At 41.4% G+C, this 26,120-nt stretch overlaps 1 protein-coding gene across 1 annotated transcript in view; it reads left to right on the top strand.

The window, feature by feature from the left end:
• Window positions 1-18,874, top strand: part of LOC135264786 (calcium-binding protein 7) — a 35,586-nt gene extending 16,712 nt beyond the window's left edge. Inside the window, exons 2-5 of the mRNA XM_064353630.1 lie at window positions 8,509-8,652; window positions 9,949-10,061; window positions 12,200-12,350; window positions 13,600-18,874. Of these exons, the coding sequence (XP_064209700.1) occupies window positions 8,509-8,652; window positions 9,949-10,061; window positions 12,200-12,350; window positions 13,600-13,727 (536 nt within the window). The 3' untranslated portion in view covers window positions 13,728-18,874. The remainder of the gene's footprint in view (window positions 1-8,508; window positions 8,653-9,948; window positions 10,062-12,199; window positions 12,351-13,599) is intronic.
• Window positions 18,875-26,120: the final 7,246 nt, after the last annotated feature.

Raw genomic sequence — 26,120 nt, 5'->3', positions numbered from 1 at the left:
CAGAGGGGAGCGTGATTATTGAGCTCTTGGATTGGAATTCGGAGGGTAGGGTTTATTCCCGCGGACGACGAAGGGAAGAGCCAGGGCCAGCTCACGCAGCGGCTCCTTCGACATAAAAAGTCCAAGTGGTGTCCGTGAAACGCCTGGCAGCTCATTTACCAAAAAAAGAGAGAGAAAAAAAGAAAAAAAATCAACAGAAAGCTGATGGTTCATGGTAAATGGACTGCATTTATATAGCGCTTTTATCCAAAGCGCTTTACAATTGATGCCTCTCATTCGCCAGAGCAGTTAGGGGTTAGGTGTCTTGCTCAAGGACACTTCGACACGCCCAGGGTGGGGTTTGAACCGACAACCCTCCGACTGCCAGACAATCGGTCTTACCTCCTGAGCTATGTCGCCCCACTACACCCCTCAGGTACACCCCTCTCCATACCACACACACAAGCACATACACACACACAGTATAAATTGAAGCAGTCTCATTTTTGCAGAAAGAATTTCAATGAGCCCTTGACATTTAAAAAAAAAACATTTTTGAAGAACGATTGGCTACTATGGAGCACTATTTTAAGACAAAATGATCATTCTACACATTGGCAGCTCACAGTTGCACAGAGTGATTAAATTCTATGCTATGTTCACATATTCCTTCTCTATGTGCCCATGGGTAAGCTCTGTGCCTACTTGCATCCATCCAAAGGGCACTGTTTGTATTTTATCGATTTAGCATTGCTTTCAAAAACCGTCGAGTTGTGGGGTTAAGCTAAAAATGGCTTTAAAATCTCCAGATCTAAACTTGAGTGTTTCATCCGCTATCAAAGCCCGAGGGGACAGAGAAGCACCGCATCTTTGAAGTCCAACCGCACCTTTTTCCACTTCAAAGGGAGTGCAGCAGTGAGGGGGGTGAGGGATGGGGTGGGGGGGGGTGTGGGGATGCTTCATGGCAGTGTAAACTTCAGCAGGAAGAGAAAGGTTCAAGCAGCTCCCAGAAGATTGCGGAAAAAAGAAGAGAAAGAAAAAAAACACCAACTTTAAGCCTACAGATTGGCAACAAAACAACAGCAGAAGCCAGAGATAGAGCATGCGTAAGGAGCTACTTTAACCTTGGAAGTAAGGGTTGCGGAATTGAATGCAAACATGTTTGGAAAAAAAATGCCCTTTGGACAAGACTTTTTTTGAGAGGAGTCAGTTTATATTCTGCTGTTGACATTTAGAATGGAAGTTACAAGACAGGTACACGTAGAACCTGCCTTTCACTACATTGTTATAAAATAGAACTTAAATTAGCTGTTGCTTTGTTGCACTTGAAATTGAGTCTTGTGGTCAGGCAGCTGGAGACATGCAATCCCACAGACAGAATTAATTCAGCTCTCCTGAATCAGAGTTCAAGTCCCGTCTCTTTTATCTTCTGAGGGCTTCGACGCTCTCACGTTTTGTAAATGCTCGTCCTAAAGCCCCCAGATTTGATGGATGTGGTATCCTGATACAATCAAATGTGAGGGGACACCCTGCTGACGATAATTGTTCCGAGACAGAGCAGAACACCTTGGGGCGAATGGCCCAGAGAGTCACGGCAACAGGGGAGCTGACAGCCATCGTCCCCCCATAGTCCCCTTCCTGCCCCCCCCCCCACCCCCCCCTTAAAAAAAGACCAGAGCAGGCGGAAACGTCACATGCGTTGTCAGAAGCTGAGAGAACGAGCATCTCTCTCAAAAGCCTAACATAGCCGTGCTACAACAAATCCATATTCTCTGCTTTGTGTGCAACCTCTGATAAATCTCAAATCTGGACTATCTAATCTAGTGCTGCTTTCTTTGTGTGCCTGTGATTTGGATTTTGCAATTATGACTGCAGATGAATGAGTGCAGTCTGTGACAACGAGGGGATTCGTTTATGTCACACTGCTTGACCCAAATTCTGCTGATATCACAGATCTCTTGAAGGTTGAGAAAATAATCCAAGTGGTTGACTCTATTTGTGCAGAACTCAATACCCTCGGTAGAGAAAACAAATCAGCATGTGTGTGTGAAATCTGAATTTCAATTTCCAGCTAAATTAAAGCAAACTCTGTCAGATAGTGCCATAATCCTCTATCCTGCACTTCAAAAAAGGGTGCATGATCATAGTAGCACTGAATGACCCACTAAAGACACAACGGTTTGGCGGTACAAGGAATCCTGGACTGTCGTTTGTGTAGCCTGTGTTTTGTTACTCTTTCAAGAGCTGTTTCCTTTTCATTATTATTACTTTTGTTTCTTCATTTGGAAATGGAATATGTTGTCTACTGCATAATGTATGGTAATACAAAACATACCTTGGATTATATTTACACCTTGACTCTGCATTTTGATGATGTGACATGTTTTTCTACTGTTTGTCTAAAGCTTATTCAGGGAACCAACAACCAAGGATATCTCATGAAATATGTAACAACACCATGCAAATGCTAAAATGCACAGGAACAACTTGTGTTTCAGCAATATGATACAGAACAACAGTCTTTGAATGCAGAGGCAAATATGCATATCTATATTTACCATTAAATAGATTTGAACGTATATACATAGCTATTTATGAACCATGTAGACCATAACAATCTGTGAAAAATAACTGAACAACCAGGTTCAGAATGGAGCATTGGGAACAGCAGTGAAAATAGCTAATGAAAAAGGGGAATTGCTCCCTGTTTAAAATTCGGAGGTCATTTGTAGAACTTTGTACAATAAAAGGTTACATATGCAAAAATGAAGAAAAGTGTGTACGGAAAAAAAAAAAAAATCCTGATCCATAAAACCATCGTCATAAATCACAATCAACTCAAAATGTCTTGTGCATGCGTGAGCATAGCATCCTACCCTGTCAACTCCCACAGTTAACCATAAATGGCTAGCCGAAGGGCCGTTGATATGCATATAAATCAGCTTGTCATTCCGATGAGTTGTCAAGGAGAATGGAGATGTCAGACCGCGAAACAAAGAAGAGGAACTTCACGGAGTGTGAAATCGAGACGCGCGTCCTGCAGGTAGAGAGGCCAGATCGGGGCTGCATTGTTGGGTGGAAATAGTTGGGACGCAGCCAATAAACGAAAATCTGTGGAGTGGCAAGCCTGTCACAAGCGCGGAACCATTTCAGAAATTTTAAAGAACTGAGAGAGGGGGCAAAAGCGCCCCGAAAATAGGCACTTCTCTCCCCTCTCTTAATTTCATAAGGTTACACTACCGTAGCCAGGAATTATTCATAATAATTGTTGATATTGAGTCACAGCACTTATCAGCCCCTGATGAGACATTATTCAAAATATGACACGATATGGCGCGATAATACTTTACTGTCCGATGAGACAGAAATTTATCTTGTGTGTTTTAAGTGGGACAGTTTCACATACTGCAGTTATAAACATGAAAAATATGCATCCACACAAAACATACAGATATTAGGCCTACATCCATGTGAATATCTCCCTGTTAAAACCCCTCATCATCAAATTGAAATCACATCACCGCACCTCGCAGGCAGCATTCGAATGGATTCTGGGATAAAAGTGCTGTTGAATCTTATGCGTCTGTCCCGTGGAGCTGGACACTGCCTTCCTGATGGCATAAACGGAAACTCTCAATGTAACAAATGGGAGGTGTCACGGGCAATATTATTATTTTCTGAACAGTGTGGACACTTAAATATAGATTTTCAGTCCCGAATTTTTTATGTCCCGATTTTCAACTCCCGAAAAAGACAGAAACTACTTACGCCTAGATGTTCCTTTGACAAGGGATATGATTGTTAAAAGATTAGAAGGCTGTGTACTTTGATATGAAGTGAAAGGAATTGAGTTAAACGTGTCTGTTGGACTCTTATCTGCATTTCTCTACTTTGCCATTAGAGTCGCCGCCGATTCCCACAGTCTCCAGAATGTGTCTGGGTCATAGTTAAATGTGTGCATGCTTTCACATGGGTGTGAGCACCAGAGGAGGCTTTCCAAAAGTGTCTTTCGTTTATTAATAAACGCAAGTTTTCCACACAGTTTCGCAGTTCCATTTTTAGAGATAAGGGATTTAGTGATTTAACTTGACAAACCAGAACAAAAAAAAAAAAAACATCTGCAAAAAACCTGGATTGGATTTGAGGGTATTTACATCCATATCAGGTAATCCGTACAGGAATTACAACACACAAGTAATTGGACAATTGGCTGCTCAGACGTTTTTTGGCCAGCTGTGTGTCTGCATCATTAGTTCTTGCACAAGAAAGCTAATAAAAAAGTATACAGTAGAGTTGATTCAACTTGTGGGAATTCGCTTTTGGAGTCTGTTGCTGTCATCTCTCAACATGTGGACTAACTATCACTATCAGATTGACTCCTCTGTCGTTGTTTGAGGGTTTTCTAGTTGACATTTCTCAGAAAACTAATTATTCCAGATGAGCAGATAAGAAATTATTTGAATGGATGTAATTGCATATTGAGCTAGAATCGTGCAAATTGTAATTACTGGTAAGTTTGTCACCATAAATTGTCTGATACAGCAGCTGATTTAAAAAAAAAAAAACTCTTGATTACACAAATTGATATAATTGCCCATTTCAGTACAGTCGATTAAAGATCTTCAGTGTTAATGTAAATACTTCATACTGAAATCAATAGATATTGGCTGACTAGAAAATATATGCTCGACGCATGCGTTTGAAATGCGCTCGATATGAAACAGTGTTGCTCTGCGGCAGAACGCAGCGTCTAAATTTGAGCGGTTTTTGGACAGCAGGTGGACGCCGGAGCAATATTGTTATATGGAGAGGATCCCAGCTGGCGACAGCATAAACGTATCTGGAGGCTTTCAATAACTCAGGCTTTAGTGCCAGTGAGGCATCAAGTCCTGGGTGTCAGGATGCATCATCGACCGGAGAAAAGCTCGGCTTTCCGAATGGTTAGCCTGTCTGACCGTATAAATGGGGTGCCACATTCTAACCCGCCGTTATAGGTTACAGCCGCCCCCCCCCCCCCCCCAACCCCAGCACCACCCCCACCACCCCCTCCTCAATTCAGACCCACAGCTGCTGCTCCGACTCCATTTCTTCTCCTCATTCATTCTGTTCCGGTGTTCTCTGTCTGAAAAAACACCATTGCCTAAGGGGAGACCTACAGACCCTGACCACAGGCACAGACCATAATTATAAGATGTAATTAGTTTTAACTGGTATTTAACACAGCACCCTGGAATCAGCCAACCATTTTATCCTTTATTTAGCATGGCGAGGTGTATTTTTCAGAGTTCAGCGTTTAATCTTGACCTTGCCTAACTGTGTCTGTGGGGAGTGAGTGAATGCTTGAATGTATGCGCAAGTCCAAGGGTCCAGATTCAATCATCTTCAAGTGAGCTTTGACTCGAGTGCCTCCATGGCCAGCAAATAACCTTTGGCGAGATCAGCAATCATAAAACCTAACTTGCTAAACTGTCCTTGTGAAATGAAGAAAATTATTTGTACTTAAGGTCAAAGTTTAGGACACATTTTTTGATTTAATTGAGGCCTTAGTTAAAGGCGAGAGTTGACTGAATATATAAAACCATCCTCATGTTATGATACAGGCCTATATATAATAGCATAGCATCAGTTAAATACTTCAAGCCTGCATTGCCCAACCATCCCATCACAATGGAATTTTTGCATGCGCTATTTTTCCGTGCGTATCATCGTCAATAGAATTTGAAAATAAATGAAGTATTAAAAATGACTGAGCAATTGTAATAATGAACTGAGCAATGGATAAAATAATGAAGGCAATTATGTAAAATCCACTGGGATTGGTATGCTAATCTCCCAGTATTATGCAGAATATTTAGCAGCTGAGTGATTGTATCACATTCCCCGTCTTTTTCTCTCCTCCATTTCTTTTCGCTGTAGGTTTTTTTTTTTTTTTTTGGAGCAAAGCGATTTATTTATTTATTTTTTAAATTAACATTAAAAAAAAACAAAAAAACTGTGTAACAATAAAACGCAATTTACCTCTAGTACTCGGTTCTGGGGGAAGAATGCTTTAGCAGTGTTAATCTGCTGCATGGCATTTCAAGGGCTGTAGCCAGGAGAAGATATAAACACGTTCCGAGAGGTTGAAAACATTTAAAGCACTCGGCTGGGTCTCCAAATCCAGCCTCTGGCCTGGAGGCAATCATTGAGGGGGCGCTGAGACGGATTTCCCCTCATAATGCGCTCCTAGCTGTTGGGTTTCCCACACGCGCCGTGTCCAAATAATAAAAAACCGTTTAATATTTACATTGAAAATGAGGACGGTTTAAACGCACCCAGGGTGACTCTCTGAGAAAAAAAGAAACCGAGGGACAATACACATGCTGAGAGCATTAATATTTAAAAGAAAACATTTTACTCGGTGTGTGTGTGTGTATATGTACGCGCGTGTGTGTGTGTGGGTGTGCGCGTGTGTGGTTTATAAGGACAAATGTTCTATCCTAATTCATACGGTGCAGTTTAGAGCCCATCAGACTGAATATACTGGGATTTATGTGCAATCCACTGGTGATTAGCGTAACAATGCAATGCTATTAATAGCGTTATGATAAAAATGTTTACAAACAAACCTGTTTCTTTTCGCATTTATATTCAAACGCACATTTTGCATCAAACTTCGAAATTATCGAGGAACAAAAAAAAAAAAAAAAGACGAAATCCATTAGTAGCCTACCACACACGGGCAAAGGACAGAACGAAAACTGGTCTCCCTTCAATTGCGCTGCTAACGTTTCAATTAGCTAAGCAGGAATTTAAAGTGGTTCCGCTGTCAAAAATGCTATTATGATGAAAAGCGTGGAGTAAACGTGAATCAAAGTGCTTACATAAAAGCAAGCGCTGGCGTGTTAATGTGCTACAAAGTTCCAAGTGGCTTTACAGCGCATTACTGCTCTTCCAGCACTTGAAAAACAATCAGTTCATGTTTGATATCATGGTACCCCCCATTCTGTGTAATTGCACTTGTGGAGAATGACGGCATTGCGCTTAACTTGGCTCCGCAGTGACCTTTCGCCTTTTTAGTGCACCGTTTAATAGGACTGAACACAATCCCGTGGGCGGCACCAACTCTGGACCATTTGCTATTCCAAAAACACGTGATTTTCTAAAGGCTCTTTGCAAGAGCGGTAACACGTGAGTTACATTTGTAGTGACACTTAGCTTTGCATTTTACTTATTTGGAGGTTGATGTCATTAAACATCAGCCACTAACACTGTAGGATAATGATGAAGTTTTATGTGAAGTGTCTTGTTCAAGGGTACAATAGAAGCGTCCCTACCTTCAAAATGAAACTGAAACCCTTTCATTACAAGCCTGGGTTCAAAACATTTACCTGTGATAATATCCCACTATCACGCAATGATATTGGCTACGAATGAACCAGTACTGGCATATTATAAAACAAGTATTTGGTTGTTTGTTTATAAAAAAAAGTCCTTATAGGGAATTTTGTCAATCTGTGTGGGTGTGTGTGTGTGTATAGGAAGGGGGGGGGGCGCTGTTGGTCTAAAATTTATGGCAGACTCCTGAGTCTTAGAGGATACTGCAGTTAAGATCCACACTTCGATAAATGAATGAGAAGCTGACAGGTAACCTTGAATGAGAACAAACTGTGGCTTTCCCCAAGCTCCATTTGTAATGGGTTCAATTTGTGCGTAAACAGACTGAATGGAGACTTTTTTTGCGGGTCTACTTAAATCTATGTGTCCCTTAAAGAGAGAGGCATATGGTCAGCACTTTGTCACTGGAAGCCGATGGCGGGCACCCTACATACTTTATGATTAGGCATTTGACATTATCACTTGACAAGTGGAAAATTGCGGGAGACTGGATCATTATCTACAATGCATACTAATGAAACGGCTCAGTCAGCCAGGAGAAGGGGAATCGCAAGGCTTTTAAAGTGAAATACCCCCAGTCTGGCTTGATACACAACGCTAGCCACTGGAGTTGGTGTGAGGAAACAAAATGCATTATCTAATTACGCCACAATTATTCTACGAGATCCCAAGGCTGTTGCTAGAAAAAAAAAACTGTTGTCAGTAGTTCACCTTATGAGTTTATGAATATATATGTCCTATTGAAATTGCAATTAACGTTAATGTTAAGCTGGAAGGAGTCAATAAGCTGTAGAAAAGTAAACCCAGTTGCCCTCATAAACTGATTCCTGCATAGTAAAATGTTCAGTGTAAATCAATTCTGACTCTACTGTAGACTCTATTTGCCCTGACAATATTAATCCTCCAACAGAGAGTATATTTGATATTTGACACAAGTAAACTCTGTTAGAGTTGAATTAACGCAGCGTTTTGCTGTGTAAATGCTCAGTGCGACAGTGCAACTTCTGCAAGGGTTTGTTTTCCATTCGAACGCCAAGGCGGCTTTTTTTAAAGACGGAGAAACCACAGTTGCATTTTTTTCTTCTTCTTCTGTTCTGTTTTTATGCGCATGTTTCACCACCCCGTGTCTTTAAATATAGCTCTCTTCTGCAGAGATACGCGAAGCCTTCAAGGTGTTTGACCGCGATGGCAACGGCTTCATCTCCAAGCAGGAGCTCGGCATGGCCATGCGCTCCCTGGGTTACATGCCCAACGAGGTGGAGCTGGAGGTCATCATTCAGAGACTGGACATGGATGGTGAGCCACCGGGGTCGCTCCCCGCCCCTCCCCCGCGAAACCCTCCATGCACATCACCATGCACAGGTTCCGTGCCCATCACCTTCTCTTACAGGCTGATATAGACTGGTCTGATCTAACCGGCTGATTGGCTGTGTTGGTCACTATGCAATCATGCCCATGGCTGCTCATTGGAAGAGGAGTCTGGTAGCTCCCAAAGATCCTTCCTTATTTGCCCACCAAGGGAGTGTTTTTTATTATTATTATTATTTAACTTGCACCCACCATGAGCTGTGAACAACAGTAGAGATCAGAAGCGATGAAAAGTTTAGTTATTTCTTGGTTGGACACTCCATGGATTTCCAGATCAGCCCTGAGAGAGGTGCAGAATTAGTTTAAACACGCTGCACTTTTCCCTGTGGTTCACTGCAAATTACACATTGACTTTTTAAATTGAAATCCAGTTTTTCATGTGTTCTAATGAATTGATAATTATGAGAGAAACTACTGATACACTTTCAGGGACCAGCCCTAAATTGTAGTCATCCAAACAGCTTATGACCAAGAAGGCAGTACAGATTGCAAACTACATGCATTTTTGGAAATACCTCTGTAACATATACACATGCTGTACATGCCTATATATACAGCTGACAATAAACTTAATATCATTTACACGTACACACAAGATACAACAAATATACAATAATTGGTTTGTCTGCTGATTGGGTTTCTTTGATCAATTGTATTAATGTGCTGCTCTATATATAGGACGGTTACATTATTATTATACTGTTATAGTGGCAAATATAAAATATGCATTTTATTCTGTCAGCAGAAGAAATAATAGATAATTTAGTTTAAGGGGAATTCACACTGATACAGGAAGTATTCCTTCATACGTGTGGAATAGTTTACTAAGGCAGTGGAAGCAGAGATCCTTTGGATGTTGAAGAGCAGAGTTTATACAGTGCTAGATACCCTCTCTGACCCTCCAGCTGACAAGCCTGGATGGGCTGAATGGCCTCTCCTCATCATCAAACTTTATTATGACCATATAAATAGAAGAAACCATGGAGCTGAGCGTGAGCAATAAAACATTATTATTCAGTTTGCACTTTGCTGAAAAATGTTATACATTTCACACTCTCAAGCCATGCATACTTTAAAATCGAGAAGTACATTGGACTCATTCAATAGGTCAGTAAAACTTTAATAGCTGACCTTTATCCTTGCTGCCTGTGGTGTGTTTTTCGGAAATGTATTTCTCCCCGTGATATAAACCGGATAACTCCACATACCCGTTTCTTTGTGTAGGTGACGGTCAAGTTGATTTTGAGGAATTTGTCACTCTCCTCGGACCGAAACTGACAGCGGCTGGAATGCCTGACAAATTCAACGGAACGGACTTTGACTCCGTGTTCTGGAAGGTAATTTTCATCGCTGTCCTGCTAATACTCTTGGTCACTATTTTGGCGATAATTAAGGTGGACGTCCTAATTCACTGCAGTCAATCACTGACTGTCTAGAACCAACCAACCAACTCTTTGCTTGTCACAGTAAAAAAACAATAAACAAAAACATTGGATTCATTTATATCAGTGAAATGATAGGGCATGTTATTATCAGCCCTTTAATTGGTTTATGTGCCTTTATTTGGCAATAATTACTTATTAACATCTCTCTTTCGTTTTTATCTGTGTTAATTAGAGCTCTCTGAAGATATTGTTTCTGTTAAGAGAGAATTCCACTTCCTGGGGCATTATTGTGGTATTTTGTGATTATAAACCCGACATCCTGATTAAAATATTACCATAAAATAAATTCAAACACAAATAACCATCAAAGTCTGAGGAAATCCTTGTAATAAAAAAACACAAATATTTCTTAATTAGCTCCTGAGGAAGTCCCTGAGGACACATGTATCAAATGTTTAGTTGCATCAATGAGCTTTTTTCCGGGAAAAATCAGAGGTCAATGCACAGGATTTTAACGAGCGTAGAAGGTCAAAGTTCATTTCAGTTCAGGAAACTTTACATTTTATGTTGCATATCAAACAGCACACACATTTGAGCTATGAAAAATCATATAGTAGTCAACTTCAAATCACAAATGTTATCATGTCAGTGAATAGTAAATCGCTTCAATATTGAGCAATATCAGTAACATTATAAAGACGTTTGTAATAAAATAAAATATTAACGAGAATCTGCATAATTATAATTTCATTTAAAAGAGTTGTCAGTGATAAAGTGTCATATGGGTAATCCCCCCAAACCCCACCCCCCCCGCCACCCCGTGATATGGACAGCATCCCTTGACAACCGCCTACTCCATAATGCCTATGCCTAGAACCAGTCCTGTGTGGCCCAGTCCTTAAACTCCGGCTTCGAACTCCAAATCATTGTTTATATGGAACCCAGAACTTCTAATTTGAACAAGGTGCAATTCACAGATGTGCAAACATGGCTTTAGACCTTTTCTAATCTACTGTGAGAGTGTGATTATTATTATTATCTTTTTTTTCTATAACAAACTGAACTTCCTTTCCTTTTAAAAAAACATTATTCAGAGGAACATTTCAGCATTTCATTTTATGCTTCAATGAACAAGGAAGCTGCAGTGTTATTAGGTTTATATCATCTAGTTTTATTATCAGTTTTGTTTATGCGACTGTATGTTATTTTTCAATATCCAGGAGGGTCTGCAAAAAAAGAGGCAACAGATATAGTCATAAATAAATATAATAAAAAAAATACATGATCGTATTCATGATAGACTAAACAAAGCACCGGGTTGCTAATTTAGCACATCGGTATTCAGATCGCTACCTGCCTCAGCCCAAAATGCACCATTAACAGCCAGGCGAGCTCCCCTCAAGGGTAGGCTGAGTCCTGTGCTAAAATCGCAGGCTTCCAGAGAGACTCCCGTAAAGAAAAACAAAACAAGAAAAAAAAAAAAAAACCAACCTAAGGGAGGACCACAGTGCAGTGTGTGTCAGAGGCACATCTTTCACAATCAGGCTTTACAACTCCTTTAAGTGTGAGGCAATTAACACACTGCGAGAAATACCTCAGAGTCCCTCACGCAAACCAATTAATTCTAAACGACATCTGCCAGTACACTGAACAATACACCAAGTGCAGAGGCACTCCACATACAAATGTATGGCAATACATTTTTACCAATATATTCTCTTGGTTATCTTCAGACGTATTCAATTGAGTGCAATAGTTGGTATGTTTTCCACTATATTTCTATTATTCAATGTATTTATCAATACAAATTACAATGTTGTCCGTTTCAAGAAGCTGTTGTTTTGTCAGATATAGGTCAGTGTTATGTTTCAATATCACAGGCACGTTAAGTTAAACATGGAAGACGTTACTGGAACAGCTTTCCATTGTCACCAAAAAATGGCAAATCAACAAAACCAATGTATGAATTGAGTCTCCGTATGTGTGAATTGTTGCATGTAAGCCTCTCTGCATGCTCTTCATGGCGTAACTCGCAGCTTGAGAGAGTGACCATTTTCTTTTTCCCGCCTCCCTTTCTTGTGTTCCTACAGTGTGACATGCAGAAACTGACCGTGGAGGAGCTGAAGAGGCTTCTGTACGACACGTTCTGCGATCACCTGTCCATGAAGGACATCGAGAACATAATCATGACAGAGGAGAACCACATCGAGAACCCGGAGGAGTGTCAGGTGGACATCGACAGTAAGGGGCAACAGTTCGACCCGGGTTTTCATGATTTCTTCGTTATTCGTCTATTTATTGTGCTATTTTCTTTTACACAATTGCTAAAACACAGATCCGGGAAAGGATTTGTGCACCATTCAAAATTGAACTGAAAATTGGAACCGGTGTTTATGAGAGTTTATGTTTTTTTTGAGAGGAAAAATCCTAAACCAAATAAATGCTTCACCACATAAAGTTTTATCTCCAAGAAGCAGCTTTAAGCTACCGCTATCTTTCAGAGCAAAACTTTTTGTGTACAACCATTGGTCACAAACAATGAACACCTTTGCCAGACTGAAAATACAATAAAACTTTATTGATAGTTTTTTTTCCCCCGCACCTACATCACGGTTTTTGATCTGCAATATATCAGCCGAATGCAGTTTGGAAGAAAATAGAGATAGTACAGAGAAAGACATTCCTGTGCTATGAAGTGTTCCAGGATGGGAGAGAATTACTGCAGAAAATCTATACATCATGGTATTTCAATTTACAGCATTCACTGTCAGTGTCTCTCTGCAGTTTAGTATTCTGGGAAGCCCCAGCTAAAAGGCTAGTAGCAGGCAGCATGACAATCCCCAAGGCATTATGCCTTACCGAAGTACAAACGGCTGCATAAATACTTATGCAAAATATTCAAAAATAGCACTCTAAATATGTTTTTATATATTTAAAAAACACTTTTCATTTGTCAGCCACTTTATAGCAACTAAAGCCGCGTTTCCATATAAAGACTGGAGCCACTAGACTGGAACATGGAAATGTATTGTTATAATTGTTGTAATTTTAAAATTAGCCAATGAATCCACGCCAGTCTTGAGGAAAGCACGGAATTGCCCAAGATGTTTTCGGTTTTTGCACCATTTAAGCTCGATCTCACATACCGTTTCCGTATATTATTAAGAGTCTGGGCCTGAATATTCAGTGTGATCAGTGAAACGTGGGGTACCTGTATTGCATTATTACCTGCGTATATTAATAATAAATGTGATTAATAATTAATCCAATCATGCAGTTTGGCTGGAGAAAAAAATCTGATAACATTTCTGACACTCCAGGACCAAAGACCCGTCTCTTCTTGGTGAGATTCCATTGGATAGGGCAAAGGAACAGATCTATAGAATTTGACACTCACCTCTGTCTCTCTCTTTCTCTCCCTACCTCCCCCCTCTTTCTCCTTCCCTCTTCCTTCCTCCCTCTCTCTCTCTCTCTCTCTCGTTGTCTTTAGCCAGCCCCACGCCGCAGGTAAAGCAGACGTGCGTGAGGAAGAGCCTGATCTGCGCCTTCGCCATCGCGTTCATCATCAGCGTAATGCTCATCGCGGCCAATCAGGTCCTGCGCAGCGGCATGAAGTAGGAGGGCCCCATCCGGTGGCCCCGCCTTCAACCCAACCGGACAAACTGGCGAGGGCCACTCCCCTCTTCCCCACCCCACCACACCTCCCCCCTCCCCCCCTCTGCCTTTACCCAATCAGTGACCAAGAGGATTGGCCAAAGCAATGGCGACGAGAGGAGGGACTCGTGGGCAGCCCAGTAGCACTGTCATCCTCCCCCTTACACTATCGCCCAATCAGGCGAGGGGGGAGGGATGCATGAAATCCTGGCAGAGGCCTTTCAACTCGATGCATGAAATGCATGGATTTACAGTCATCTCCACACAACAGTCGCCCTCCATTTGTAGAAATTACTATCCATATATATATATATGTATATATATATATATATATATATGAATATAAATATAAATATATACAGCTATATAACTGAGGATTATAACTTACTTATGAAACAACTGTGATCAGTGGTGTACGCATTGGGACTTGGAAAAAGGAAACGGAAGAGGAGGAAGAATTTGGAGCTTCTCTGGGGATTTGAGGTAGGGCTGGGGATCAGGGTGGTGGGGGGGAGAAGGGAGCGTCAACAAAGAATGAACAAAAGAAAAAGAGCAGAAAATATAAACTGCAAGGGCATCCTGTAAGGGCTGTTAAAGACATAATCGTGGTCCTAGGAGCAACTGTCACCCGCGGTAACATGGGTCGCTCATCGCACTCTGTAACAATAATCCGTCGTCCCGACAACGAGGGCATTTATAACTCATTAATGATGCATTAGAAATAGCTGCAAAACAGTAATTGAGCACACTGCAATCATTTCCATATTTCACAGACCACTGCTTTGGAGGCATTGGCTATTAAAAAAAAAAAATTAAAAAAAAAATACACACACAAAAAAAAAAAAAAACCCACCAGCAATAAAAAATAAATAAATATATATATAAATAACGATTTACAAAGAAACAAATCGGTGTCTCTGGAACGCGCCGTGCCTGCGGATGGCACCCGAAAGATCACTGGTAGTTAATCCGAACGCATCGCGGACGGTGGTGAATAAATCACATTTCTATATAGCGCGTACAGCATTAACCTGGCAGCTTTAATCCAAACGGCTGCCAACGGAAAGAGCTTTACGAAGAAGCGCGGAGTGAAATTAACAAGCGATTTGCGGGAGGGCCTCTCGTGCCCCCTCTGTCGACATGAAGCCGTGCCGGTGAGTCAGTGGGGGGTTTGGCTGTGGGTTAAATCCATGGCACTCTGCAGAGTAGGCAATCTAGCCCTGTAATTACATTGTAATTACTTTGAAACTATTCAGTAACTCCGGTTTACGTATCCTTGGACGGCATTAATTGTGGAACGCACGTCTGTGCTTCACGGATTACCTGACCGAGCGTAGCCCGGTCCTTAACCTGCGGTCTAATCCAGCTTCTGTCCTCTACCCAACCTCTATTACCCACACTGTAAACATAACCAATCTTGACCATTACATCATATATATACAAGGTACAGTAAGCTCCAAAGTGGTTCATACCCTTGATAAAAATTAAAAAAAAAAGACTGTATAAAACATATAATACAAGTAGTCAGCTGTATTTTAATTCTCAAACACGGGGGGAGAGGAATTCTGCTTAAATAATGATTAGAAGAAAAGATCAGTTTGCTGCCAGGTTTCAGTTTCCCATGCAGAGGAAGCCAAGTTTTTGGCCAAAATGTCTCTGGCACCTGCTGGAGTACAACAGCCCCCAAGAACCGCAGGACCAGCCAATGCCCCTTTCTCTGGAAACCCTTCCAAAAAAAGGCCTTTGGCAGCGAGGGGGCATCTCATTATAGATTTACAGACTTTATGTCCCTAAGATGTAAGCACTTTTTTCTTTTGTGGATCTCAAACTCTGGTTTTTCTTTGCTTCCCCCAAACCACCTGCCTCACTGTACATGGAGGCAAGCTATACCTGAACCCTCTGCCAGGACGGTTCCAGTGTTTCAAAACTTTATTTTTAAACTTTTTGATTCATTTGTAACTGTTTCCCGATAACCATTTAGCTTGTTTCTCCCGAGAATTCTTCTGTTCAAATGCCTTTCACCAGAGTAATGGATGGCACATTGGATATTTCATTTTTATAGCCTAGTGAAACAGGAAAGGAGGCCACAATAAAGTTCATTAAGCTTAAAATTAACCCAAAGTAGCATGTTAAATGTGGATATTTGTTTTATTAGATTTATTAAAAAATCAATTATTATGGGTTTAAATAATTTTCACATTTCTTTTTGGAAAAAATTTAAACTTATTTAAAGAGCTGTATTATATAAAATACAGCTCATTAATTCTATTGTTTCTTTTATACAGCCTTCTTTGCTCATGTTTATCAAGGGTGTGAAACATTTTGGAGGGAAATATATCTAACAATGTGCAGATACACTCCAGCTACACAGTTATAACTTATGTAACCACAGTGTAATTACATTGATGTTTTGCCTACATAGTGAAGCGTGATTCAACAAGGCATAGCCAATATCAAAAATACAGAGCATAAGATTTAGAGGATAAAACTGAAATGAAATTGTTGAAGGGACAGTTCACTCACTGGGTTTAAAAATAAAAAACATTATTTTTGTTTTTAATTGGTGAAGACGAATAAATAGAGCAGTTTATGATGATTTGCTGGCTTTATAAATGGCTGGTATAGGGAATTTTACCCTAAAACAAGAAAACACACTTTTAGTAACTCCAAACCAGCTTGTACAGTGATGTTATGCTTCCAGAGGCCATAGATAAGAACATATTAATTTCAAAACTTGTATTCACAATAAACAGTCCGGTACATTGTGCCGGTACTTCTTTCCTGAAACACAGTGGTCTCAGGATGCATACGCCACAGGAAGTAGTTCCAGCCAAAATACAGTAATATAAGACATCAGATTTGAATAATAAATCAAGCTTTAAATCACAAAGGCCCACATGCCCTGTACCTGCCATCATAAATGTAAAATATCCTTGATCACACACAAAGAATGACCTGGGCCAATCAAAAACAGAACAGGCACTTTAAATGAAATATCAAAAACCCCGGGAAGTGAACTGTCCCATTAAGCATACTGATTACAGGTGAATTCAGTCGATGGATGTTTGTTGATACATGCATTTTGTTCCCGTTTTCTATAACATTGGTAAGTTTCACAATGGGCTGGGGGGGGGGGCGGATCGCGGAACAGGGGTTTCACCGGATTAATTTTTCGATTTGCAACGGAGAGAACATGAGGTAGCTTAGCGTCGCAAAAAGGAGCAAAACTCTGCCATCCAAAGAGGGTTATATTTATTGAACCTACACACATCCATATCGCTGGGAGCCTATGCACAGATACGCAGTAATGATGCGCCAATGAGCTATTGCAATAGACTTTGTGCACCACTTTGCTTGTCTGCAGTAGACCCCTTTTCGTTTTAAAACCACTGTGCCAGCCCTTACGAAAAAATAAATTAAATAAACTCACATGTGAAATTTGCCTTTTCGTGTGTGAAATCACATATTTCATGTGTGACTAACATTTTCACATGTGAATATTTTTTCAATATGAAAAAGAAAATGTCACATGTGAACTGAACATTTCAACATTTGCAATTGGTTTTTTTCACGTGAATGGAAATTTCCACATGTGAAAAGAAAATAGGTCTCATTGCCGTCTTCTCATTTTCACATGACTTTAAAAATGTAAACTACAATTTTCACGTGAAAACAAAACATGCAACTTAGTATAGATTATCTTATAGGAAATAAGTATACGTTACCTTTTTCCACTGTCATGTTATAACTGGGATTGTTCTTACTGTTCACATGTGTACTCGTCACATGTTGGGCATTCACATGTGGTTTTTTAACACGTGGTTTTTTCGTAAGGGAGTCTTCATATCAGAATGGAAGGTCAGAGCACCCCACACAAGCAGGGCGTCGATCCCGTAAAATTGTCACCATTATTGAATATTGGGCTGAAGGACACGGGTAAACACAATCTGTCACCCGGGTCCAATGTGGGGGAAAGGGTTGCAATCTAAACTGACCAGCACAGAAATGGGTTTACTTAAAAGGGTTTCTGATTGAACGCATAACATCATCAGACAGGCCTGCAGGCAGTCCCTCATCCCCACAAGTCCTTTTGCCCAAGCACCCATCGACTGTAAACCCCCCCCCCCCCCTCCCCAAAGCGTTACAAACACGCAGCATTATGCATTTTAGCATATGTGCTAATGTTTGGCATAAATATGATATTTCCTAAAATGGAGATGGGGTAGCTCTGTGACTGCAATATTCAGAATGTATGACGAGAACGTATCTGGTGCCTCCTTGGCATTTTTTGGAAAAAAAAAACATGTGAAGGGTAGAGAGCACTGGATAGCATATGTTATCATAATCATAATCAATAGCTTTGTTTTTTTTTATCATCGCACAAAAGAGTTCTGTGGTGCACAGTATAGATTGTCTTCTTCACACGGGTCTTTTTCACGTCATCGTTAAAATTTCTCCTTTTACACTTTTTATTTATTAATTATATCAAAATAGTATTTGAGTATGATTTAGATAGAAATTATATATTTTGCAAACTTGCTTTTTTAACTCACAAATGTTATTTAACAAAAATGATATAAAATAGTCAATGTTACTTTAAAGTTATAAAAAGTATTGTTATCCTCAAAAAGGATTGTACCTGAGATAATATGATTGTTGGAGATAGAAAGCATTTGAATGTTGCTTCATGACAGGTTATGTCGCCTTACTGTATGTAGTTCACTTTACGACACCCTAAGTGTTTACACGTAGTAATTTCCCATGGAATGTCATTTGTGCAAAAAAAAAAAAGCAAAAATACTAATATTACCCCACATTGTGTGACAACATTGACCAAACAAATGTATTATTTTATTGATAATGTTGAGAAAAAAAATATAAAAAATAATATTTTGAAATGTTAATCAAACCTACTTCCAAATGTGCCAGGTTCAACATCTGTTTCCTGCTATGTTTCTGAACCTTGAAAATGATGTTATATAATATATCAAACATGTTTGAACCACCCTGTGAAAAAATGTTGATTGAACATTGGAAATGTACCTCTCTGTAAGTTCAAAAATGTCTGTGGGATGATACTTCACATAAATAAAAGTAACATGCAACCAGCACTACTTTTTTTAACTTTATTTCTGTTCTGTCCAGAGAAATGATGTGATTTATATCTCACTTTTAACAATATATGTCACATTTATTTACAATACCCCCCACTGTCAAGATCGGCAATCGCTCTGTTACTGGACACTTTACCTCTTTAAATCACCCCTGGATGTCTGAAGAACTGATTTGCAATGAAGCTGTATCGCTGCTCAGTAATGGACTCACTTAGGACAGGCTTTGTCCCGGCTAGCCCTTCCATTATAATTCATGACAAGTTTATTCCTCCCTTTGCAGTCCATCCTGGGTCTCGACGGACACACAGGTTAAACGGCACAAGGGGTTCATTAAGTCCCGTTCTGTATTTAATTATGCGTGATTGATGGGTAACTGTCGCTGCCTCTCAGCATCAGCCTTGCTCTGGGACACGGGAGAGGCCGTCTCTCGCGACGGTCTGTCTTGCTGTGTCTAAGTACAGCGCACCTCTGTGCCGTCTATCAAAAAAAAAAAAAAAAAAAAGCAGTGCCGGACGTCTGTGATCCACAAAATCAAAATGCTCACCCCCCCACAGCTCAGTTCCGGATGTTCTCCTGCCTTTGGGCCTGTCCAAAAGAGATTCCCTCCCCCCCCCTCCCCTTTCCCCCCAATGGATTTAAACTGTGAACGAGGGATACTAATAAGGACTGAAGACTGGGAGAACGGGCTCGGTAGGGGGAGAATGTTCTGGAACACATGCTCTCTGACGATGGCCATTCATCAGGTTGAGACTCTACACCACTGGGATGGCAAGGCAAAACGGAGAGCCAGGAGATGGCATTGGATAAACCGTCCCCTCGATTAGTATCGCTTTATCATCCCATTAGAACAGCACTGCCTGTTTCACAGCCTCCTCCTCCATGCTTCACCAGCCTCGATTGCTGCATTACAGTATAAAAAAAAAAAAACCCTTTAACCCTAATGAGGTGCACTGTAAAAATTTCAAGGTGGCTGTACTTAAAATATTGAGAAACCTGGCTGCCTTAAAATCTTGAGTTTAGCAACCAATGGTTCTTCAGTTATTCATACTTCTATTTTTCATCCTTATTTTTTACAGTGTGTAAGCTTGCAAATATGTGATTAGAATGTTCTTAACTGAACATTCTAATGCTGATGTAACAGTCAATACTGATAATTGAAAGCAATGAGAGTTCTAGAGCACTGACTTTCCAAAACATTCCAAAAAAACTACTCTTCAAAGGGTTAATGCACAGTGTCAGTGTCTGGAGAAACAGAATCGTATAATATAAACATAACTACAGTGAAACTCGAAATGTAGGGTGTATTTTTGTAAAGCATTTTTATAAAACATGAGAATGCAGCAGCTCTTGTACGTGGACGAGTCTTGTTCAGTCATGTGGGGAAAAAAATGAAGCTAGCCAGAGAAACACATTACATGATTGACATTGACCTGCCATTCAAAAGTATAAATATCAATTGGCCTGTGGGGAGGGAAAATTAATACAAATGAAAAATTGAAGGACGGGCCATGAAGCAATAAAAGAAAAAATAAATAAATCCAACAAATCCCATTTGTCTGGTCGAACGGCTGGAATCTTGCCCCAAGCTCAGATGGGACCCTGATTAATTCTGTGGACATATTTAGCCAGATATTTAGGAGAGGACATTTTAACAGGGAGCATTATAAAGCTGAGCACTTGAAGAGAGCGGCTGAAATTAAATCTCCATACTCTGAGGAGCCCATTTAGCCACAGGGCCGGGATTCAGTGGGGTAAAAAAAAAAAAAAGAGGAAGGTACCGGTTATCATCAAAAATGAAGACGCAGCCAAAGGGAAGTGTGGCTCTTGGGCCTGCCTTGAGGGTTGGTGATAAAAGTGGAGAAGATGTAGGAGAGCAGGGAGGGAGTGACAACTGTGTGGGGCACAAGGCTTGGGGGGGGGCAGTCAGGAGAAATATAGACGCTTGAAAATTGAGGCGGAGTGAAAACAGCGTCGATAGTTCCAAGCGTAACTTTGAAGATTCTACCAGCCACTCGACACAAATGTGAAAATCTAAAAGAGTTTAGTGTGGTGCGGATTTCCGAGGAGGGGGAGGGCACAACAGTATGGCGGAACCACGGACGGCGAGGACCGCCTTCCCCGGGTGAAAGCGTTTGGGATGCTCCATAACGGTGACAGCACAGCCTGTGGAAACGCTGCGTATCTCGCTCTGCCTGTGCGGCACAGAGACCCTTTGATAGAGCACAGAGCTCCAAGGCTCCGATAGCACTTAGAAATTCCCTCTGCGGTCTCATTGCAGCGCTTCCGATGTCTGATGAAGACGAGCTTTAGCGAGCTGAAGGGAGCCAAAGATGGGGCAGTCTGATAATAAACTAAGCGAAGCCATTTTTTGCTGATTTCGATTTTGACAAAAAAAAAATCGCAAAAATTGCCTCTCTGCGTCTAGCAAACGGCAGGGTGAACAAATTTCCCTTGTTCACCATTTATTATTCATAGATGTATAAAATGCTGTTTAATACAGAAATATCTTGGAACTGAACTAGCATTTTCAAGGATTTAAATTTAAATATTTCATGGCAAACTGAAATACAGTATAGACCATTTGCTCCAAAATGATGGTTACCAGTGTCCTGGAAATGTACAGTAGATCTGTACCTAATCTCTCCACATTTAAAAAAAAAACAAATGCAAAATCAGGTCTGGACAAAAGAGCAGGGCAAAGTTGTGTAACTGTGCACATGCACACACACACACACACACACACACACACACACAGAAATTTGATTTACTGCTACAGTTCTTATACTGGGTTAGTGTCAGCCATTTGTCATATGTTTTGTTACATGTTGTATGTTGTAATTAATACTTAATGACTAATGACAATAGAAAATGCATTCATAATTGTCAGTAGTTATGGTAATAGTTGAGCAAATAGGGTACTTACAAAATTGAATTGATCAAATTATGCTTCACGAATGTTCTGTTGTTTATAAGCAGGTGCTGGCTATATAGAAAACATAAAAATAGTTGGCACTGGTCTGTTTTTAAAATAATTTATTTTATCAATTTTGCAGTTATGTATGGAGATACAACAGCATATTCTTTTAGTAAAATGGCAACTTAGAATGGAAATAGACCTCCTTTATTTCTAGGATGTACAATTCTATGGTTTTCAATGGATACACCACACATGTTGCCAGAAATGTGAAATATTAATAAAAGTAAAACGAATAAACATATTTAGTTACGTAATTCAAGCTATGTTGTTATTTTGTAAATATGGTGTGTCATAAAGTTTTAGTTTTTGTTTAAAATATTTAGCTTGTTTCAACAGCGAATTCATGGACATATTTGGCGGAAAAGATGAAGGGATTTGGTGGAAAAGCGTGAGGACGAATAAATTACTTCCTGCAAAGTGGAGAAGCAAGAAGAAGCCGAGCGGGGCTCTCCCAAAAAGACTCCCAAGGCAAACATTTCTCCCCGTCTGTAAACACGTCTAATTAAAGGACGCAAACAAGCTTCGAAGAGTGTCACCCAACCTACATCACAACAACAAGTGTGACTAATTCAGTGCTGCCGTTCAGCATTAAGCACTAGAACAACGGAGTCAAAACCTTACGTTGTAACTCCAGCATCTCCCTTAACAGCCAGTCTAACGAGATTAAAAAGATTCAGCTGTGCACAGGAGCCTCCAATTCCACGGTTTTTAGGGACACAAAAACAACTAAATCTGTGCCTGGCTTAAACTGGTTTTATTGACAGATTTTAAAACCAAACTGTAAAGACATCAGGGTTGCGCCAGTAGGGTCCATGCCAGAAAGTCCAACATAATAGATGTTCCCTTTAAAAATGCTAAAGCGGTTTCGTATTGTTCCATGGAAGGGTACTGGAACAAGGCAGAGTCACACTCGAGACTTCTCGCCAGTTTAAAAAGGGCAATATGTATGGCAGTGCAGAATTATTACAACCGGTCATATTCAGAGCTCTGTGTCTCCAAATACACACTTTTTAAAAGAAACTAAGAAAAATTCACCTGTGTGAAAGTGTGCGTGTGTGTGTGTGTGTCCGCATCTGTGTGTGTGCCTGTGTTTGTGTGTGTGTGTGTCTGTGTGAGTGTGTGTGTCTGTGAGTGTGTATGTGTGTGTGTCTGTGTGGGTGTGTGTGTGTTTGTGCATATGTAAATGGTAAATGGACTGATTTTATAGCGCTTATCAAGCGCTTACAATTGATGTTTTGCCAGGCGTTAGGGTTAGGTGTCTTGCTCAAGGACACTTGACATGCCAGGGGGGTTTGACGGCCTGCTGCCAGACAATCGGTCTTACCTCCTGAGCTATGTCGCCCCATATGTGTGTGTGTGAGTGTGTGTGTCTGTGAGTGTGTATGTGTCTGTGTGTCTGTGTGTGAGTGTGTGTGTCTGTGTGGGTGTGTGAGTGTGTGTGTCTGTGTCTGTGTGGGTGTATGTGAGCGTGTGTGTCTGTGTGTGTGTGTGTGTGTGTATGTATCCATAACCCATATGTCTGATAGTGGTGAAGGTCTTATTTTACAGTTAGCCTGAATGGGCACACCGTCCCACGCTCTTTGGTGGTGCATGCAGGCAATGACATTGCCTGAATGATGGATTCTCTCAGGTTCAGTAAACATATGCAGCATCATTCAATCTGCAGCCACAGTCAGGCTTTTCAGAGGTAACCTATTCGATCCACTCAATTTGTCACAAAGGGCTTTAGGAGTTTCTGCCTCTAATGTGCTTGGCTGGGCACACACTTGTTTACAATTCAATACATCACCTGATCTGACTCAATTCCCAATGTCTTCAGTCACCCTTGCTTATAAAAGCCTGTGCCTCGATCGAAACTCGACACACACTTTATGTAAAAAACAAAAAAAATTTTAAAGGAAGGAATAGTGTCGCTTTCATTTCTCTTTCCATAGGTTTTTCCAGAATCCGGAGCATACCCAAGCCAAATTGGAGAGTCATGCACAACAAAAACACAAAGACAAATTTTGAGGCACGTCATCAGACCATGTCCTCACTCAAATACACACAGACAACAAACGCTGCTGTGAAGGTCAAGGAAATAGGACTTGGCCTGAGGAGGACCTGTGTTTGTGATCTATGCCGAAACGTTCTGCTGGAGATGAGCTCCCACTGACCCCATCGGTGGATGGGGCAGTAATTAAACCGGACCTGTGATGGAGATGTTTTTTTTTCCTTTCTCAATTTTACTTTCAAGTCAGCGGTAATGGCAAAAGTAACTTTGCAGCACGACCATGAATCAGCTGGAATTTCCATCTTCTCCAACCCTACACGCCCTGTCCTCCCCTCCCCTCCCCTCCCAAACCCAAAGGCGAAATAGCGGAGCGCAATCTCATTTCGTCTGCGCCGCGACGCATTTATCAGTCGGTGCCCGAATACTTCCAATGAAGCGATCAAAAAAAAAAAAAAAAAAAAGACTAAAGTCAGCGCACAGAGACGCAGAGTCCGTCGTTCTTCTTCATGTTCTCGTCCTCGTGCCGAGAGACAGCGGTCGAAACATCAGAACCCGTTTGTTCCTCCCACCCCGGGGGGTCCTTTTTTTTCTCTTTCCTCCCGAGGAGCGCGTTTCCGCGCGCACTCCGCGGATCCTTGGCGGATTAGGGGCCGCGCGACCCGGGCGTGCTTCAGTGGGATACGGAGCGCGGGCGCGATGGCGCTCAAGGTCACGCGACAAAGAAGAAGAGCCTCTGTTCTGAGGAGCGGCCTCGAGGCCGACGTGATTAACACCGCGGGCCTCCCGGCTCCTACGTTCTCCCCCCCCCCGTGCCGCCAGGACAACATTATCCGCTTTAATCCCCCCCCTCCCCCCCCCCCCCCGCACTCCTCCATGAATGATGTACACAATGCGAGTCGCCGTGGAGACCGCGGAGGAGTCCGCGCCGGTTCCACGCGAATTTCGTTCTGGTTGGTTTGCGAGCGCGCGCGCAGACAATGCCGATGACCGAGAGGGAGGGGTAACTCCGGGGCAAATTGATTTAGTTTTCCGAGGAGAGAGGCGGGTAGCCCACTCGAATTGGCAAAGAGGCGCTCTCGAATGCCCCAGACACACCTCGCCTCACCTCCTCTTCAGGCACCGATTTACATTTGAGGCCATTCTGATGGATTAGAATCCCAAAGAGCTATTTCCAGAAAAGGCTTTTTTTTTTTTTTTACTCAAATCACTTTTTGTGTATTCTGAAATAAGGTACAAAAGCTTTTAATTATGCAAAGGCTTGTCCTTAGGTTTGACTTAATTGCACTTGTGTATTCTTCACATGTGCATTTTTTTTTTGAAGTTCATTTTGGTTGATGAACTCGACACACTTTTGATGTAAGTGCGGGCAAGTAAGATATAAAGGCAACCACAACAAAGGAAGAAGGAAGAAGGTGGTGAATTAGGATGATGTTCCCCTTTAATGTTGGCACATGATTTTGATAAAGCTGACACTTTAAACTGAGATGTCTGCAGAGGCAGGGTGGACTGACAGGAACCCTCTGGTATTGGCATCTACCTCTCTAACTCAGTAGTGTCCAGTCTTCTCCAAAAAAGGCCCGTATGGACACAGGTTTTTATTTTAGTCCAGCACTACAACACCGGCTTTTACTTCTGCAGGTCTCGATTAAAGCCTATGATTGGGTAATTAATTGAATCTAAAACAAAAGCCCCCAAACACCAACCGTTTTTTTTTTTTTTTTGGATAAGATCGGACGTCCCTGATCTAACTAACAAAAGTAGGAACTGATAGTAGTGACTGTTTGCTCTGCCGTGTGCACACAGGAAGCGACACGAACAGGAGAACAGCTCTCGGTCAATTAATCTTTAATGACTCTAAACACAAAATGAACGTTGCATAATTGCCGCATAAAAAATGCATGGTCGTGGCATGTGTCCTTGCAGTGGTCCCGTGTCGGCTGTTAGTTTCAGTGTCCGGCGCTCTGGCAAGCATTCGACTCTAAGTGGCAGTAACCCGCTTCCAGACCAAGTGCCACTTCTTCACGAACGGTCTGTTTACCGTTGTTTTTACTGGGGTTACCAATGGGTGTGAGGTAAAGAGCTTTACTCTGGTACCCCCCGCGATTCTCAAATCAACGAGGACACCACGCGACAGGGCTGGCTGAACTCGGTGTCTTAACGGACTTCGCCGGGGAATTCCGGGAGGCCACAAAAAACCTTTTAAGGACCTTTCGTTGGATTCTGGGAAAGCAGCGGAGTGAGACGACTAATGGGAAATGTGAGCGTTATGGTCG

This window comes from Anguilla rostrata, chromosome 10 (assembly GCF_018555375.3).
Source record: "Anguilla rostrata isolate EN2019 chromosome 10, ASM1855537v3, whole genome shotgun sequence".
Classification (NCBI taxonomy): domain Eukaryota; kingdom Metazoa; phylum Chordata; class Actinopteri; order Anguilliformes; family Anguillidae; genus Anguilla; species Anguilla rostrata.
The sequence above is the reverse complement of the archived record's forward strand: the minus strand, read 5'-3'. Positions and strand labels throughout refer to the sequence as shown.